This window comes from Temnothorax longispinosus, chromosome 12 (assembly GCF_030848805.1).
Source record: "Temnothorax longispinosus isolate EJ_2023e chromosome 12, Tlon_JGU_v1, whole genome shotgun sequence".
Taxonomy (NCBI): Eukaryota; Metazoa; Arthropoda; class Insecta; order Hymenoptera; family Formicidae; genus Temnothorax; species Temnothorax longispinosus.
The window spans coordinates 12604324-12620681 of NC_092369.1; the positions used below are offsets into that span (position 1 = coordinate 12604324).

Sequence of the window (16358 nt, forward strand, 5' to 3'; positions counted from 1 at the left end):
TTCTTCATTAGTTCACTAATCTAACTTTTCACCTTCACTCTTTTCCACTTTTTCTATTTTCTCTTCCAGATGTTTTATTCTATTTTCTAAACTCATTTTTTGTTCTTTTCAAAGCATTTCTCTCTTTCTATATTCCTCTCTCAGGTCGCGTGTATCTCTTTCATTATCTCTTCTTTACCCTTCTTTCTTTCTCTCTCTTGTTCATTCATTTTTGCTAAAATCTCTTTCAGGATTTTTTCCGCCTCCATGCCTTCTTCTTTCTTTTCGTCTCTTTTTATCTTGTTTGGCGATCTTATCACTCTTTTTTCTTTACCAAAATTTTCCTTTTTCTTCCTCCCTTCCTCTTTTCTTTACGTATATATTCTATAATTGATTCTTGGCTTCCTACGTCCTATATCTTATTCTTGACAGCTCCACCGCTCTTGTGGACCTTTTTCTATCGTCCTATTCTTTTTCTCGCCTTTCTTCGAGTTAATATCCTTTTTCTAGCCCTCCTCTTTCTTCTCGTCCATCTGAATTCTTTTCTCGCTTTTTATCTCTTCAACACACCTCTTTCCTCCTGTCACTCTCTTTTTTATCGACATGTTTTCGTGCTACTCCGACTCCGATTTCTCCGTGCCTGTTTTCGCTTTTATCACTTAACTTCCAAATTATCGCAGCAGCACAAATCACCCGAGGAAATTTGAAAAAAACCCTCCGCAGCAGCACAGAATCCCCGAAATCGTCTGTAGTTCGACTCCCACACTGCCGATTTATATCTGCAGTCAGTCCTGCATATCTGTGCATGCAAACTACCTGAAACAAAGTCGCCCCACGGCGAAGGAACGGCAGATAAGTTCGAAAAAACACTGACGCGTTTGACAGGCGTGCTTCTCTCTATTTACTCAGTCCCGGAAGTTTTTTATTAATTATTATCTTTTCTGCTTTATAAAAAAGATTTTATATGTTTTAAAGTGTATAAGTAAAAAAGTTTTTATATGATTTGTATTAATATTGCAGGATACAATCTAAAATATTTATTGCTTTAATATATGTAAATAAAGATATTAAATAAGGATATTTTTATTAATTTTACAATATTCTAAAGAATTTCTTTTTATTTCTGTTTATACAGAGTAAGAGTGAGTGTAAGTGATGAAAAGTTTTACTACGTTTTTTTCAAAAATGGTTAAAGATAGGATACTGGAACTTTTCATTCAGGGAAAGACACTTATTATATATATTATATGTAACGTATATCAAGGACAAGTAGGGGAATCCTTTGGCGACCTCGAATAACTTTGAGTGTCCCTGATTTCCACATTACCAACTAAAATTTGCTTTTTTAAAATAAAATGGAGTACTTTTGAATCATTCTATCGATAGTACTCAATGAATTTACAATTAGGAACTTTTGTAACAGCGTAAATCTCTTCGAAAAATCAACTGTTGTCGGGATATAAGTCAAATTAGAAATAAAAATCAATCTGTAAACAAGTGCAAAATCTATTGATGGAATAGATTTTACACTTGTTTTTCATTGTGTAACATTATTTTTTACAAAAACAAGATTTTCTTTCCATTTTACTGTATTAATCTTTTACAAAGTTTATTGTTTTACACAGGAATCACGTTTTCCAATATTGTATATTTCTAATATACTATTCTTAAAATGTATAATACTTCAATATTACCTAATTGTCATTAATTAATTAAATACCATAAAGCAAATAATTATTATCTTAAATTAATTAATATAATGTAAATATAAGATTTATAAGAAGGTGCATGCGTGTGTGCGTAAGCACCATAAAGATTTAACGTATATTTACTCCACTGGATCGTTCTCCATAGAAAAGGAGAACCTCACTGCCGTGAACCTCACAAACTTCCGCATGTATAAAAAATTGATTAAAAAAATAAGAGCAATGGTAGCGATCTGTATGATAAGAAAGCAATGTGCAAGTTTCTAATTTGCACACTCTTTTAAAATTTTAAATTTAATCTTTTTATGAATTGATAGAGGGTTAGCTTAGTAGCATAAGTGGGGTTTTACAATCGACGCAATATCAAATCAATGTTGACTTAGAGAATTCAGGCCACATGGACTTCGCATATGGACCTTTAATCGCGTATAAAGCTGGGTTTAATCAACCAAATCTTAAGGAATTATATATGAAATAGGAGTAGAAAAAAGACTGAAGAATATAATAGAATTATAAATAGCCTGATATCTCAAAACTGGCGGAAGTTATAGCTATATACCACAGACATTTCTAAAAAAATTATGAACCTTTGATCACGTATAGAGCTGGGTTTAAATTAACTAAATTTTAAAGAATTATATATGAAATAGAGATAGAAAAGATTGAAGAATATAATAGAATTATAAATAGCCCGATATCTCAAAATTGGCGGAAGTTAAAGCAGCTACGGACATTTCTTAAAAAATTCAAAATTTTATAAGAAAGAACCCTTTAACGATTATCGCCAAATTCAATACCAACCTTCTTTTAATGATACTCTATATATATGTATAACTTATAACATGTAACTTTTCAGGCAGAAATCGGTAACCCTTTCACCAATCCTCGCAAAATTTAAAACAACCTTCCTTTAATGATACTCTATATAAAATTACATGTACATCTTATACACTTTTTAAGCAGAAATCGGTAATCCCTTTACCGATCCTCGCCAAATTCAATAACAATCTTTCTTTAATGATACTCTATCTATCAAATAACTTAGGGTACGTAGACCGAGGCAAATCGGATTAATATAAGTTTTAAGACAGTTTTTGTTAGAGTTTTGTTTCAAAAGAGCTGTTTTATCGTGCTAATTACTAATTACTAATTATGCGATCAAAGGTCCATATACGAAGTTTATGAAAACAAAGCTTCCTCTATGAGGAAGCAAAAGAGAAATTTGACCACGATGGTTATAAAGCATTTGGTCTGTGTAATAATCCTTATCTTTTTGTTACTTAGATCAAAGGGAAAGATACACCAATGCCGGGGGATGTATCAGGTATAGGGGGTGTAAGTACACCAGCAGATCCAGACTACGGAGACAGTGTGTGTGTAGCTGGTACGCTTGGAAGTAAAAGTGACTTTGATCGCAGAAAAAAGAAAAGGTATTTATATTAAAATTATAACACATTGCTATTTTAACAGTTTATGTTATAAATTTCATTAAGTTTGGGTATAATGGAATCTATGCCATAAGAAATGAAAATTATATAATTACTAGGTTTTTTTATATAAGTCTAGATCCCTCCCCTAAATTTTCTTTTTACTTTTTTCTTCGCAGACAATTTTTTTCCACTTTAAGTTATATTTTCCTCAATTAAATTTATGTATATATAGAGATATATGTATATCTATTTTTCCCGCGCATCGCGCGGATGTACCCTCCGTTGACCCGCCATTTTTAATTTACATTTATTTATATTTATTTATATTTGTATTTTATTCAATATATTTATTTATTATTAATTTTATTAAATTTATTTACTATTAATTAAATTTTATTATTTAAAACAAAATTGGCCTCCACCACACATCCTTTTTTTGGATCATTCTTAGCGAGTGGAATATACATACATATATATATATATATATATATATATATATATATATATATATATATATATATATACATATTTGTTGATTTCTGTATATTAGAAATTCTGAATGAAAGCATTATATGATTGGTTAAGTAAAATACGTCATAAACAAGTGACTTCTACAGAACAATAGTTTCTTAACATAATTTGATGGTTTATAACAATGATAGATGAGCGGTATCATAAAGCTGGTGCATGGGAAGTCAATGATTGTAAAAAAATTAAGGTGCGTCTAATAATATGACCAGGGACTGTATTCAACTGTTATGAAAGAAAAATTGACTAATAATTCCAAAATATCGCCAATTCCATAATAACAAGGTACCTAAAATGTCTACAAAACAGTGGGAAACATTTTGAGCAACTTTTCTAATAAATAATTATCATTGTAAGCAAGGAATGCCCAACCCGTTTGTTACAGTTTTTTAGCTTTATGGATAAAAAGTATGATAAACAAAATTTTCAAGCAATAATTTATAGTAGGAAGCATATAGTAGGAAGCTTTATAGTAGGAAGCATTTACTGGAACTTTTTAGAATTGCAAATTATTAGACCTCAAACTGTTTTTATATTTGAGGATTTTTAACAGACAATTATTATTCAAATCTTACGATAATACTGCGATAAATATATTCTAATATCTACATCGCATTATATTGAGATTGCGAAGATAAGTAATTTATAATTACTGCGATCTTCTATATATATTTAATATTTTAGTCCAAGCATGTTTGGTAGCATGTTGGACTCCTCGCGGCACGAGCTTTTAGCGGAAGCGATGAAAGCCGGAACGCCCTTTGCTTTATGGAACGGACCAACGGTAGTCGCCTGGTTGGAGCTTTGGGTGGGCATGCCAACGTGGTATGTCGCCGCTTGTCGAGCAAACGTTAAAAGTGGTGCCATCATGAGCGCTCTTAGCGATACCGAGATTCAGCGAGAGATTGGTATAAGGTACTCTGTAAAAATTATATAAAAGAAACAAAATAAAAATTACATTATAACTGTGATAATATAACGTTATAGTACATTATAATGTTACAATTGTGTCTACAATTGTTTTCTGTACTTCTGTGACAGTAATCCTTTGCACCGATTAAAGCTGAGACTAGCCATTCAGGAAATGGTGTCGCTTACGAGCCCGTCAGCACCGAAAACTTCTCGCACAACATTAGCATTTGGTGATATGAATCACGAGTGGATAGGTAATGTCTGGTTACCGAGCCTCGGGCTGCCTCAATACCGATCTACTTTTATGGAGTGCCTTGTTGATGCTAGAATGCTTGATCATCTTACGAAGAAGGATCTTCGTGGTCAGCTGAGAATGGTTGACAGTTTTCACAGGTAGGAAAAAGACAGTGTTGAGGCACTCACAAATTTATCTAAAAATTTAGTTTATATTACTGATATGTTAAAATACATTGTTTATCTAATGTTATTATTTATAATTGCGCATTTCAATGTATTATATAGCAATAGTTATAGCAATATTATTACATTATTAAATTATTGTCGATATATTGTCGCAGAACAAGTTTGCAGTATGGCATTTCTTGCTTAAAGAGACTAAATTATGATAGACAGCAATTAGAAGAGAGAAGACGAGTGGCAGAAGGTGCCAATATAGATGTACTCGTGTGGAGTAATGATCGTGTCATAAGATGGGTACAGTCGATTGGTTTGAAGGTAGATAAACGTTCTCTAGTGCTGGTCTACAACCTTGCTTTAAAGGGTATTTAAGCTCTAAGCCGTAAGAAATTGACCAATCACAGTCGAATATTCTCCTCAAATTGTATTGTGATTGTTCAATTTCTTACGGTTTAGAGCTTAAATATCCTTTAAAGCAAGGTTGTAGACCAGCACTAATGCTCCGCTACGATCGATTACTTACGAAAGAAATTAACATCCAATACTCGTAGGAATACGGGAATAACCTCTTAGAATCAGGGGTGCACGGTGCACTCATAGCTCTAGACGAAAGTTTTGATGCAAATAGTTTTGCATTAACTTTACAAATTCCCACACAGAATACACAGGTAAATGCTTACAATTACATTACAATAAAAACTTGTGAAAACATAAATGAATATATTCTGTATTATTTTCGTAGGCAAGACAATTGTTAGAGATGGAATTTTCCAATCTGTTGACGATGGCGACGGAAAGGCGTCTGGACGAGAATAGCATGAAATCCTGATCCATCTCGTCAAGTCGGCTGCCTCATATTCAACCGCATCATGTCTAGTCCAAAACCCCAGCTATTGCTACTATCTATGCGCAAGTGTGTTGTAAAAGTTGTAAGAGCTTTAAGTATCACGCTAGGAGTATCTCTTCATATTGTTATGACAAATGTGACATTTGGTAATACTGAGGTGTGTTTTGACATAAGCTGTTAAGATAAACTTACATGATACATTCGATACTTAAGGATCCCTCTGATCGATTTTTATGCCGCACACGCATAAATCGATGCGCCATATATACCACATTATAATATACCTTTTAACAAAGAGGAGAAAAGTTAGTTATTTTGATCGGTTTTTCATATAGATATCGAAATGTAGCAGGCATCAGTTGTTGGATTATATTGCTAGAACGACACAGCGATGGATAATAGTATTATCCTTAAAAGCACGAGATATCAATTGCAGACGATTACGACAATAATTCTCTCTGAGTTAGCTTCATTTGTTTATAAAGTCCATAAGTCTCAGTATTATGATGTCGCGTAGTAGAGTGTATTTGTTGTATGACTTGGTACTACAACGTGTACTTATAAAGTTTAATAAATAAGGCAGGATAAGTTAACACTTTGTACCGCACAAAGAAGTGGAAAAACAGGAGTCTACGATATCTTTGCTTTTGAGGAAATTTTTCATATATGAGGTGTCCTGTAACTAGTAATACGACGGAAAAAGTAAACTATGTGAAAAAATAAGTTGAAAGTGTGAAGTTCCTTTGCGTGAAATTTTCTCTTTGTTAAACTTGGGTAGATGTGAATGACTGAATTTGCTATCGACTTTACTTTAACGTTTATCTGAATAAAAATTATATAAGATTTTATTTTGAAAATTAAAGATAAGATTAATATTCTATAAATATAACTTTCAATAATTTAAATTGTTTTTAATTATACACAGGGTATCCTCGTATTCCAAATGTATAAATATTCCTTTTATTTTTATGATAGACATATTTAAAGAAAAAGAGATATTTATATATCTCATAAGGATACATATTCTGATTGAGAAGTTTTCTTTTTCCAAGGTCACAATTTTTTATATTTCAGGATCATTTCTGGATATTTTCTTAACTAAAATTAAATAATTTATTTTATATAAGTCGATTTCCTAAAAATAAATATTTATAAAAGTATTAAAGTAAGATCATCCGAAAGCAGATAGTCTATGAGTCTACACTCTGTGAGTCATATTTTATTCTAATATATTCTGACAAGATATTAAACATCATGTAAAATATTCACTTTTCGATGATTTTGTCTTAATACTTTTATATACAAAATAAGGAAAAATATAAAGTGACGTACATTTGTATACAGATATAAATCGATTGTGAACAAATTAATGTAAAAAGATAAACAATTGCATTTAAAATTGCAATTATACGTTACAATTACTGTACTTGTGCAAAAGTAGAATCGTCAATCGATTCTACTCGCTGCTGCGTGTACAAAAGTATTTAATTATTCTAAATCAAAATATTACAGAAATACATAATTAATATTTTTTATTTATATTTTATGTACAATTTTTATTTTATTCTTTACATATATTATTTAAACTATCTTCCTACTTGTATTATAGGACACCCTGTATATATTGTATACAAAAGCCGCTATGTTTCTATATCTATAACATCAGATAGTATAGAGATAGAGCTAAAAAGCTGCGCATAGAAATATCTTTTCGCAGACAGAGCTCCAAGATATCTGAATTTCTTATTACTTTGATGAACTATGAATATTTCTAGCGTCTTATATACTAGACCACGTATACTAGCGCGTAATATATTATTACGTAATTATATACGATCGAAGAGATAAAGTAATTGACGCTCGCTTTTTGTTTACTAAAAGGATTCCGAACATTTTATATACAAGATATTTACAAATGCGGTTATACGAACGTGTGTTGATAAATGTGTTGTAAGATTAGATGACTTCGATTATATTTTTTAAATGAAGCTACTGACCAATTTTGTGCGTATCGTTCGTAATAATTGGATCTAATATTTCGTGGACAATGACGAATATCCATTGGCGTGGATATTATTGTATTGCTATTTTACGTTGTGTATATGATATATAGTTAATAAGCATGGTCGGTAGCGGAGCAATGCAATGCGTACGGTAATCGCAACAACAATAGGAGAACTGTACGATCGTGCGGAGGAGTTAACCATAGCGACGATTAAGACTATATAAAAACAAATTATGTTGCTGAAGACAATGATCGCGCGATGGTAATTATTATTACCAATTATACAGACATCAAGTGAAATTGAAGATGTGGCGAAAGACTGAGACATTGGTGGTGATTGTAATAACAAATTGATCGAGATAAAAAAGAAGAAAGACGATCACAATAATGACGATAAGTTATAAATACAGATGTTGTTAATGTTGTTGATATTGAGCAATCATTGTTGTTGATGTTTGTTTCTCATGAACTGTAACTCTTCTTGCAAACTGTTTATTCATTGTAGGATTCATGGTTCTGCACGACCTTCCGAACGGGCGTAAATGTACCAAATAGTTTCTACCAAAGACTTTATATTGAGTATACATACATTGATTCGTCGATTAGACATACGGAAAAAAGGTGAAATGTCGGTGCTTCTGATGCGACGTAGTATCCTAGATAGTTAAATCTGTCGAACGCAGATTTCGCAGACAGTGTCTGCTACAGATTTTGTCGGCAAAATGCCAGCAAAAATGTAACAGAATCTACTAACAAAATATGATGGCAGATTGACTGCAGAAATCGAACAAAATCTGCCATTTCGTAACTACTCGGATAGCCAAATTTGTCAAGAACAGATTTTGAAAATGTCTGCTATAAATTTTATCGATAGAATGCTAGCAGAAATACTAACAGATTCTGATAACAAAATACAATGATAGAATGATTGCAGAAACTAAGCAGAATCTGCCATTTCATAACTATAATTTAAGTGTTTACGAAAGGATTTTGTTTGGTTTCTGCTGACAATCTGCTGTCAGATTACGTCAGCAGATAGTATTGGCAAAAGCTTAATACAGTTGGTATCTACCATAATATTCTGCTTGAATCTGCTGGCAAACCGCAGGCGTATCACCAACATTTTGTTTAAGATGTTGATCAAAAGCTTGCATCAAAAGAATTATACAGGGTGTATATAAATACTTGTTACAAACTTCTAGGATATGTAGAAAGTTTAAAGTAGACCAACTTTTAATAAGGAACTCATGTCCGGAAACGCACCGATAGCGAGCTGCTGACTGGAATTGTTGGTATGTTTAGTAATAGGAATAATTCTTATAACTTTGTTTGCTTACATTACATTAAAAAAATGTTTAGCAATGTCAAAACAGATGGCTACAATCCATCTGTCCCCAAATACTTGGCTGATGAGACATTTTTGAAAAAATGTACGAGAACATTTTGCAGGTGCAATGCTTGCATCGAAGTTGATGATTGTTATGAGAATTTATTGTAGCCATCTGTTTTGACATTGCTAAGCATTTTTGTAATGTAAAATGTAAGCAAATAAAGTTATTATGAAAATTATTCCTATTACTGAACATACCAGCAGTTCCAGTCTGCAGCTCGCAAACGGTGCATTTCCGGACATGAGTTCCTTATTAAAAGTTGGTCCTACCCCTTTGAATCCCCTACATACCTCAGAAGTTTATGACAGGTATTTATATATACACCCCGTATATGTATTATGTTCTCGTTCGCTTTTCTCATCATATCATCAATTTCAAACGCGCTCCTAAATAATCAGAAATATGTTTATTATAATCCAAAGCAACGTTGTACTACCTCAATATTGAAATATGGTCATACTTTTCCTTTTGCGGACATATCAAATTCATCCGTCAAAGTCATGCATATCCATGATTTGTACGTCGCAAATTGCGTACTTATATTATACTGTTTAATAAAAAAAACTTTTTTCGAGCACAAGAACGAGGGTGATTGTTTGTCGTAGTTTTTTGAGTGTCGAATACGGCCCTGTTTATCAAATTGTTCTATTACGTTACAATTTTGAAAAATTTACGCTTAAACTTGCAATAAAGGGCTATTTTAGAATATTTTGGCATAATATAGGGAGCTTTCCAGCAAGTGACACAAGTCGACACAAGCATCATTCTATCTTTCTTTTTTGATAATGAGTAACAAAGATAAAACGATACTTGTGTCGACTTGTGTCGCTTGCTAGAAAGCTTCCATATAGCTACAATATGTGACGTATGGACAATTTTTTGCAATAAAAATTAAGTACGTTATTAGGACTTTTAGCCTTTAAAAGGAATTTATTGTGTCGATGGTGGTTAAAAAGATATTTACACTGAGAAAAAAATTGTCTGCATTTTAGTAAATATTAGTTGGCATACAACTGTGACTCCATTTACTAAAATATAGAAAATTTTTCTTTTTATTAGTATATTTTTTTCTCAGTGAATACATATATATAAATTATACAAATAAAGGAAAATTTTCTTCATTTTAGTAAATGGAGTCACAGTTGTATGCAAACCAATATTTACTAAAATGCAGAAAACACTTTTTTAGTATATGATTAATATAGAATCTATTGCAGGATATATTAATAAGGATCTCTATTGCAACCAGTGTTTGCCGATATCTAGATAAAATTATCTAGAGGATCATCCAGATAAAGAAATGGAATCTGCAAGATTGCAAGATTGTCATTACACTCGAAAATAGATCAACTTCTAGTAGTAGCGGAGAGGAAGATTTCTTCCGCAATATTGAAACAAAAAAAAAATAAACAATTATTATTAATGGTAACATCAAAGCAATTTTTTATTTGGAATCTAAATCAAAGCAACTTCAATTCTCTTATAAATTTTCCAAATGTTAAAAATATTTTTCTTAAATATAACATATCCCTGCTAACATCGGTGCCAGTAGAGCGCCTTTCTAGTTTAGCACAGCAAATAAGTGTCCCGTAAAAAACTGCTTATCAAACAAAAATTCGAAAAACTTTTATTTTTGAGAAATAAAAACTTAAAATAAAATTGTGAGTACTGTTTTAATAATCTGTGTAATTCTTCTTATAATCTTTTATAATCTGTGTAATTTTTCTTTATAATCTTTTATAATCTGTGTAATCCTTTTTATAAATGTTTATGGATAGTTTCATAAACACAAAATTATCTAAAAAATGATCTAGATAAATTGCAGTAATTATCTCATCTTTTATCTAGATTAATTAAAAATAAAATTATCTTTATAAAAATAAAATTATCTCATCTAAGATAAATTTACGGATTTTTATCATCTTTATCTCAGATTATTTCAAAGTTATTTACGGCAAACACTAATTGCAACCTATATAAGCCATTAAGCATCCAAAATAATTTATTATATGCACTAAATATTTTTTAATTATATTATTCAAGCTTAAAAGCCCTTAGCTGGCACTGTGGGGTATTAAACGCCCCAGCCTAGTTCAACTCTAATTTAACCCCTATAGTACGAAAATGGTACTAAAAAAATGGAAGAGTTAAAATATAAGAGTTATGAATTTTTGAGTGAAAACAGTCATTTTTTCGTTTTCTTTTACGTTCTCCAATTTTTTCAATACTTAATATTACATTATATTAAAATAACCTATGACATTTGTTAAAACAACATTCGAAGACTATCTTAGAATATTTTTAAGTAAAAAAAATCAATAGCTTCTTCACAGCAACCATTTTAGTAGTGGGGTCTGAAACTGCCCCAGTGTGCCAGCTAAGGGTTAAGGATTTTTCAAATCGCTGAATACCTACTAATCTGATGTCAAAGTGACAAATTGAATTTATAAATTGTACGAGTATGCAAAACTTTTATACGTGAATTATTTAAAAAATTCGAGCACTTTAATTTTGACATCCACTATACTGATTCCGCTATTTTTAATTTATCAACTTTGATATCTAATTAGTATTTAACGAAACTAAAAAACCTTTACGTTCAAATAATATAATTAAAAAATATTTGATACATCCTTAATGACATATATAAGTCGCAGCTTTGATGCAATAGACCCAATATTAATCACAAATATTTTTTAACCATAATCGACACAATTCCTTTTAAAGGCTGAAAGTAGGTATTAATAACATACATAATTTTGATTACAATCAAACTTCTCCAACATGTTATCTTCGTTCTTGTACATTTTTTTGTTGAATACTTGTTACATATGAATGATTCAATAAATCGCACAAGTATAATAGTCATCTTGACAGAGAGCAAGAATAAAAGCGTGTATATTTATTTGTTCACTCTGTGTACTCGTGAAAATAATATTTAAAATAATTTTAAACTCACGCGTTACTTTTGCACCCAATAAAGCTTTATTTTTCGCAAAGTGTGATATCAATAACGAATTTAAAAATACGTCATAATTTTCAACGAAATTTGTCAGTTTGAACATTCTTAGCTTTGTGGACATTCTATTTTCTACGCAACGATAGAAACCAATAGAACAATTGTACACGATACATATTAATTTTCACTCATAAATGATGGGATGATAGATGTAACAAAAGTGCTCGTCTGCGTTTCACAGAACACGGAACTTTTCTATCTTTCCCTTTCGGAAGAGTCTGCAGCAACTTGTAAAGTGAATGAACATTATTTTTAACATGTGCTAGTTAATAGTGTGTCTACTCTATGGACATTCCAAAAAAACTTTCCAAAAAGAAGTAACCATACTTGTCCCAGATAGCCAAGCGTGATAGAGCATATTGAGCAAACTAATGCATTGCATGTGTTTTCATATATTTACTGTAAATTTGTTGACATCGAAATACAACACGTTACAAATACAGCTACATGACTGCTTATACATGCAATCAGTTGACGCAATTTCAAGAGCAAACGGTCCGCAATATTGGTACGTTATGTTGTCTGCAACATGTCAGCAACATGACAGCGATGAATGATTCATCGTTCCATCTTGAGCATCATGATGCAAACGTGACGGCAACAACACATATATAATGATTTCCATCCGTTATTGTGTATATGTCATCAAGCTATAAAGTTTTTTAATTGTATCTCGTTGTTAACGAAGTGTTGACAATATTAAATTGTCACAAATCCCTCACAAATTGATGCTGTCACGTTGCATTTAATTTGCTGTTAATAGAAATATAATTCATATGAGTTCAACCCGACAAGCATAATTCTGTCTCACCTTGTCCCGAGTTTGTCAAAATTAGTTGCATTAACGACAAGCTGCTTGTTGGCAACATGGCAGCAAACTCACAGCATTTGGCTATCTGGGGTAATTGCATATATGCACGTCATGGTTTACTATATGTAGCAGCTTCGATACCTTCTATGTATCTAAATATAAAATGTACACATAAGTATGAAAGAGAGGGAGAGAGAAAGAAAAGGGAAGAGAGAAGAAACTTGTAAAGTCCGGTTCTAGCTTGTCGATATTGAATAGAATTGGAATAAGCGAGTATTAAGATTATTTATGGATGATCTTTACTTTGATATACGCTATGTCTTTTTCCAAGAACGCTAATTGTTACTCTGATTCTCTGCTTTATCTCGTTCTCATTGATTCTTATATCGCACATTGACTCGGATAAATTTATTTTGAACAGAAGAGTCGACTTGATTCGATTTTGTGCATCGCAACTGTTTATCCGTGCTGATTTTCACTGCAGCACTTCGTATGAATTCACGTATTGTCTTCAGCAATACCGAAAAATGTTGAATTACGTTGGGACTTGACGACAGACAAGGTTGATTCGTCTCGCGCTTTTAAAGGAATATCCGTATATATAAATCATGTAGAAGACCTGATTATCGCTATACATATCATATGCCATGCGGTTCATCGAGCCTCTTATAATTTCCAGTCAAACATTCGCACGCTTGCTCAGTGAAAGCACATTTACGACAACCCGAAACGTAAATAATGTTACATACGATTATTCTGTTTTCTTTTTACAGAAAAGTTACTAATTTTCATTGAATATCCTTCCTTAATTCATTTCCTGAGTTAGCGGGAAATCAAGATTTTATTCCAAACTTTTGTACGATATATACATATATGTTGAGTGGTATTATATACTGCTAGTTAATATGTACATAAGTATGGGTACGCGTATGTGTGAGTGTAGTGTGTGTACATATATATATATATCTTTCTCTAATTATATATTTATATATATATATATATATATAATTATATATATTATATATATATATATATATAATATATATAATTATATATAATATATATATATATTATATATATATATATATATATATATATAAAATTATTTATTAACAATCCTGTAATTTCCAGACAGTCTAGATTCATTACGGTGAACCGTGCTGTATTACTAATCTTAAATAATATAATTTATCGAGCCGTTATTAAATGTTGCGATCCTCCATTCAAATAAGTTCATTAATAATCGAAAAGAATTGGCATTTGTCAAGCCAACTTATTCGTTAACGGAAATTGTATAAAATTCTTTTTTTTCCGACGAAACAACGCGTGATTGATATAAACATTTAAAAGACAACTATACATGTGTACATATATATATATATATATATATATATATATATATATGTTTTTGTTATAATATGTATGATAATATATATAATTCGTATGTATATTTTGAATAGATTTATCAACTTTTTTGCATAATCTACAGTGCGATTAATACTTTTCTAATGTAAATTAAATGTGTAATATAATTTTCCGTTGAATATCATTGGGCATTAAGTGTAATACAAGTCGCGCACTAATTGGAAAAATTGGAACGGAGCGGCTTGTCCCCAAGTCACTGAAGAAAATATAAATTTGTTAGTCTGGAGAGATGGACTTATATAATCGAAATTACAATTAAAGAATAAATATTGTATATATATCGTTGGGCTCATTTTAATACAGAGGTAGAACGAGGACAAGTTCACATTTAATACAAGGGACATTGATTATGAAATAATGTAATTTTTGATTATGAAAAAAAGAATGTTGTATATTACTGATGCTTCTTTCTATATCGAGGAACAGCGATATTGTTATGTCATATGAGTTTACATTTCATAATTGATGTTTCTCTGCAGCAAATGTCTAAACCGTCAATGATAAAAGACGTTTATTCGTTATATAATAATGTTATCTGCGTCTCGCAGGTAATTGTGACAGCAAATAAAAAGACAATGACGTTGCAAATACAAGAAGCAACATTTCCTAAATATGAAGTAGTATATAATTAGTCACGTTATATTATATAATATACACAAAGACTAATTCTTATTAAATATTAAATAAACGGAACAGCTTATTGTGCATAGTTGATAGATTAATTTTCTCTTATGGGCGTACTGATACACAAAGACACGATACTACAAATCAAGGATACTTAATCAACAATAAGGATTTTATACAAATTTTATAAATAGATATAAAAGACATTTAATACGATAGTAACTATTTCAAATTTTATAACAGCAATTTCATTACTTATTTATTATCATTTTTGAATGAATAATTAAATGAAAAATTAAAGATTACGGCTTAAATCAATGGTTACGGCCATCATAAATTAGCCTTTAGTCTTAATTTTTTTTAAGATCTTGTTTATAGAGATTAGTGATTTTGCTTTGATATATCCTTTTGATCCATATCATATTATCTGTTTATCCATTTGAATAAGCTCTTACCATATGCTGTATATTATATCTTACTTTTATAAAATTAAATATCAGTTGAATAATCATGAAAAAAAATCAACAAGTAGTCTAATTATTTTCGATAGAAGGGGTTGTCTTATGTCCCCTCGTTTGCGAGAAAACTATGAAATGACTCGAAGGACCAGAGGGAGGGTATCGGAGTTCTCCCTCGCTTGTAGAGGCGCGAAAAAGCGAAATGCAAGCAAACAAATTAAAAGGCGATTCATCGCCCGGCACGTACCTTATATTCCACTCGGCAAGACCTGGTAATCTTTTGCGTCCGCGATATTAAGCAGCAATCAAGCAGTCAATAGGTAGCAAAGCAATAAAGTAGGCAGGCAAAACTATGCAGCAAAAGCAGGCTTTCGTGCTATAGCACCGGTTGTGTGAGTGCCGTCTCAATTGTATTCTCAAAAGATGAGTCTCGGACTTGTGGCTCCGAGGACTCGTCTATCAGGACTGATTTCCGGAGCGATACTGCAAGCGTGGTCGCGAGCGAGTAATCGGCTCCTTGTTATCGCTACCGTCAGCGATAGCAGCACCGATTGGTGAGTCACGCGTAGGCATATCAATCGAAGCTATCGATTGCGATCTGCCGACGTTTCGCGCGACAATAAATGTACAAAACGAACTTATCAACTAATGATTACTAACTATTTACAAAGCAGTACCAAACATTCAATATTTTACAAAAATTTACTATTTTTATGTAATCGATTATTTAAATTCTGATTTACTTTTTTGATATTCTTTTATTCATACTGTTTCGATATCTATACACGTTGCGAAATGTGTAAAAT

General features: G+C 31.4%; 1 protein-coding gene and 1 long non-coding RNA gene across 20 annotated transcripts in view; one reads left to right on the top strand and one right to left on the bottom strand.

The window, feature by feature from the left end:
• The window catches only part of Liprin-alpha (PTPRF interacting protein alpha), a 49285-nt gene extending 35914 nt beyond the window's left edge, over window positions 1–13371 (top strand). For 16 of the 18 annotated variants that reach the window (XM_071794692.1, XM_071794693.1, XM_071794694.1 and 13 more), the window contains 6 exons: window positions 2970–3115; window positions 4328–4558; window positions 4685–4948; window positions 5134–5290; window positions 5524–5640; window positions 5715–13371. In XM_071794692.1, the coding sequence (XP_071650793.1) occupies window positions 2970–3115; window positions 4328–4558; window positions 4685–4948; window positions 5134–5290; window positions 5524–5640; window positions 5715–5801 (1002 nt within the window). In that variant the 3' untranslated portion in view covers window positions 5802–13371. The remainder of the gene's footprint in view (window positions 1–2969; window positions 3116–4327; window positions 4559–4684; window positions 4949–5133; window positions 5291–5523; window positions 5641–5714) is intronic. The other 2 variants (XM_071794698.1, XM_071794709.1) reach the window with 1 other exon arrangement.
• Window positions 4110–16074, bottom strand: LOC139822748 (uncharacterized). Of its 2 annotated transcripts, none has more exons than XR_011734582.1 (3): window positions 15800–16074; window positions 4674–4986; window positions 4110–4563 (listed from the first exon to the last, which is right to left on the bottom strand). It is a non-coding gene; the product is annotated as an uncharacterized lncRNA (long non-coding RNA). The 2 variants fall into 2 exon arrangements; XR_011734583.1 differs by having other exon boundaries at window positions 4634–4986.
• Window positions 16075–16358: the final 284 nt, after the last annotated feature.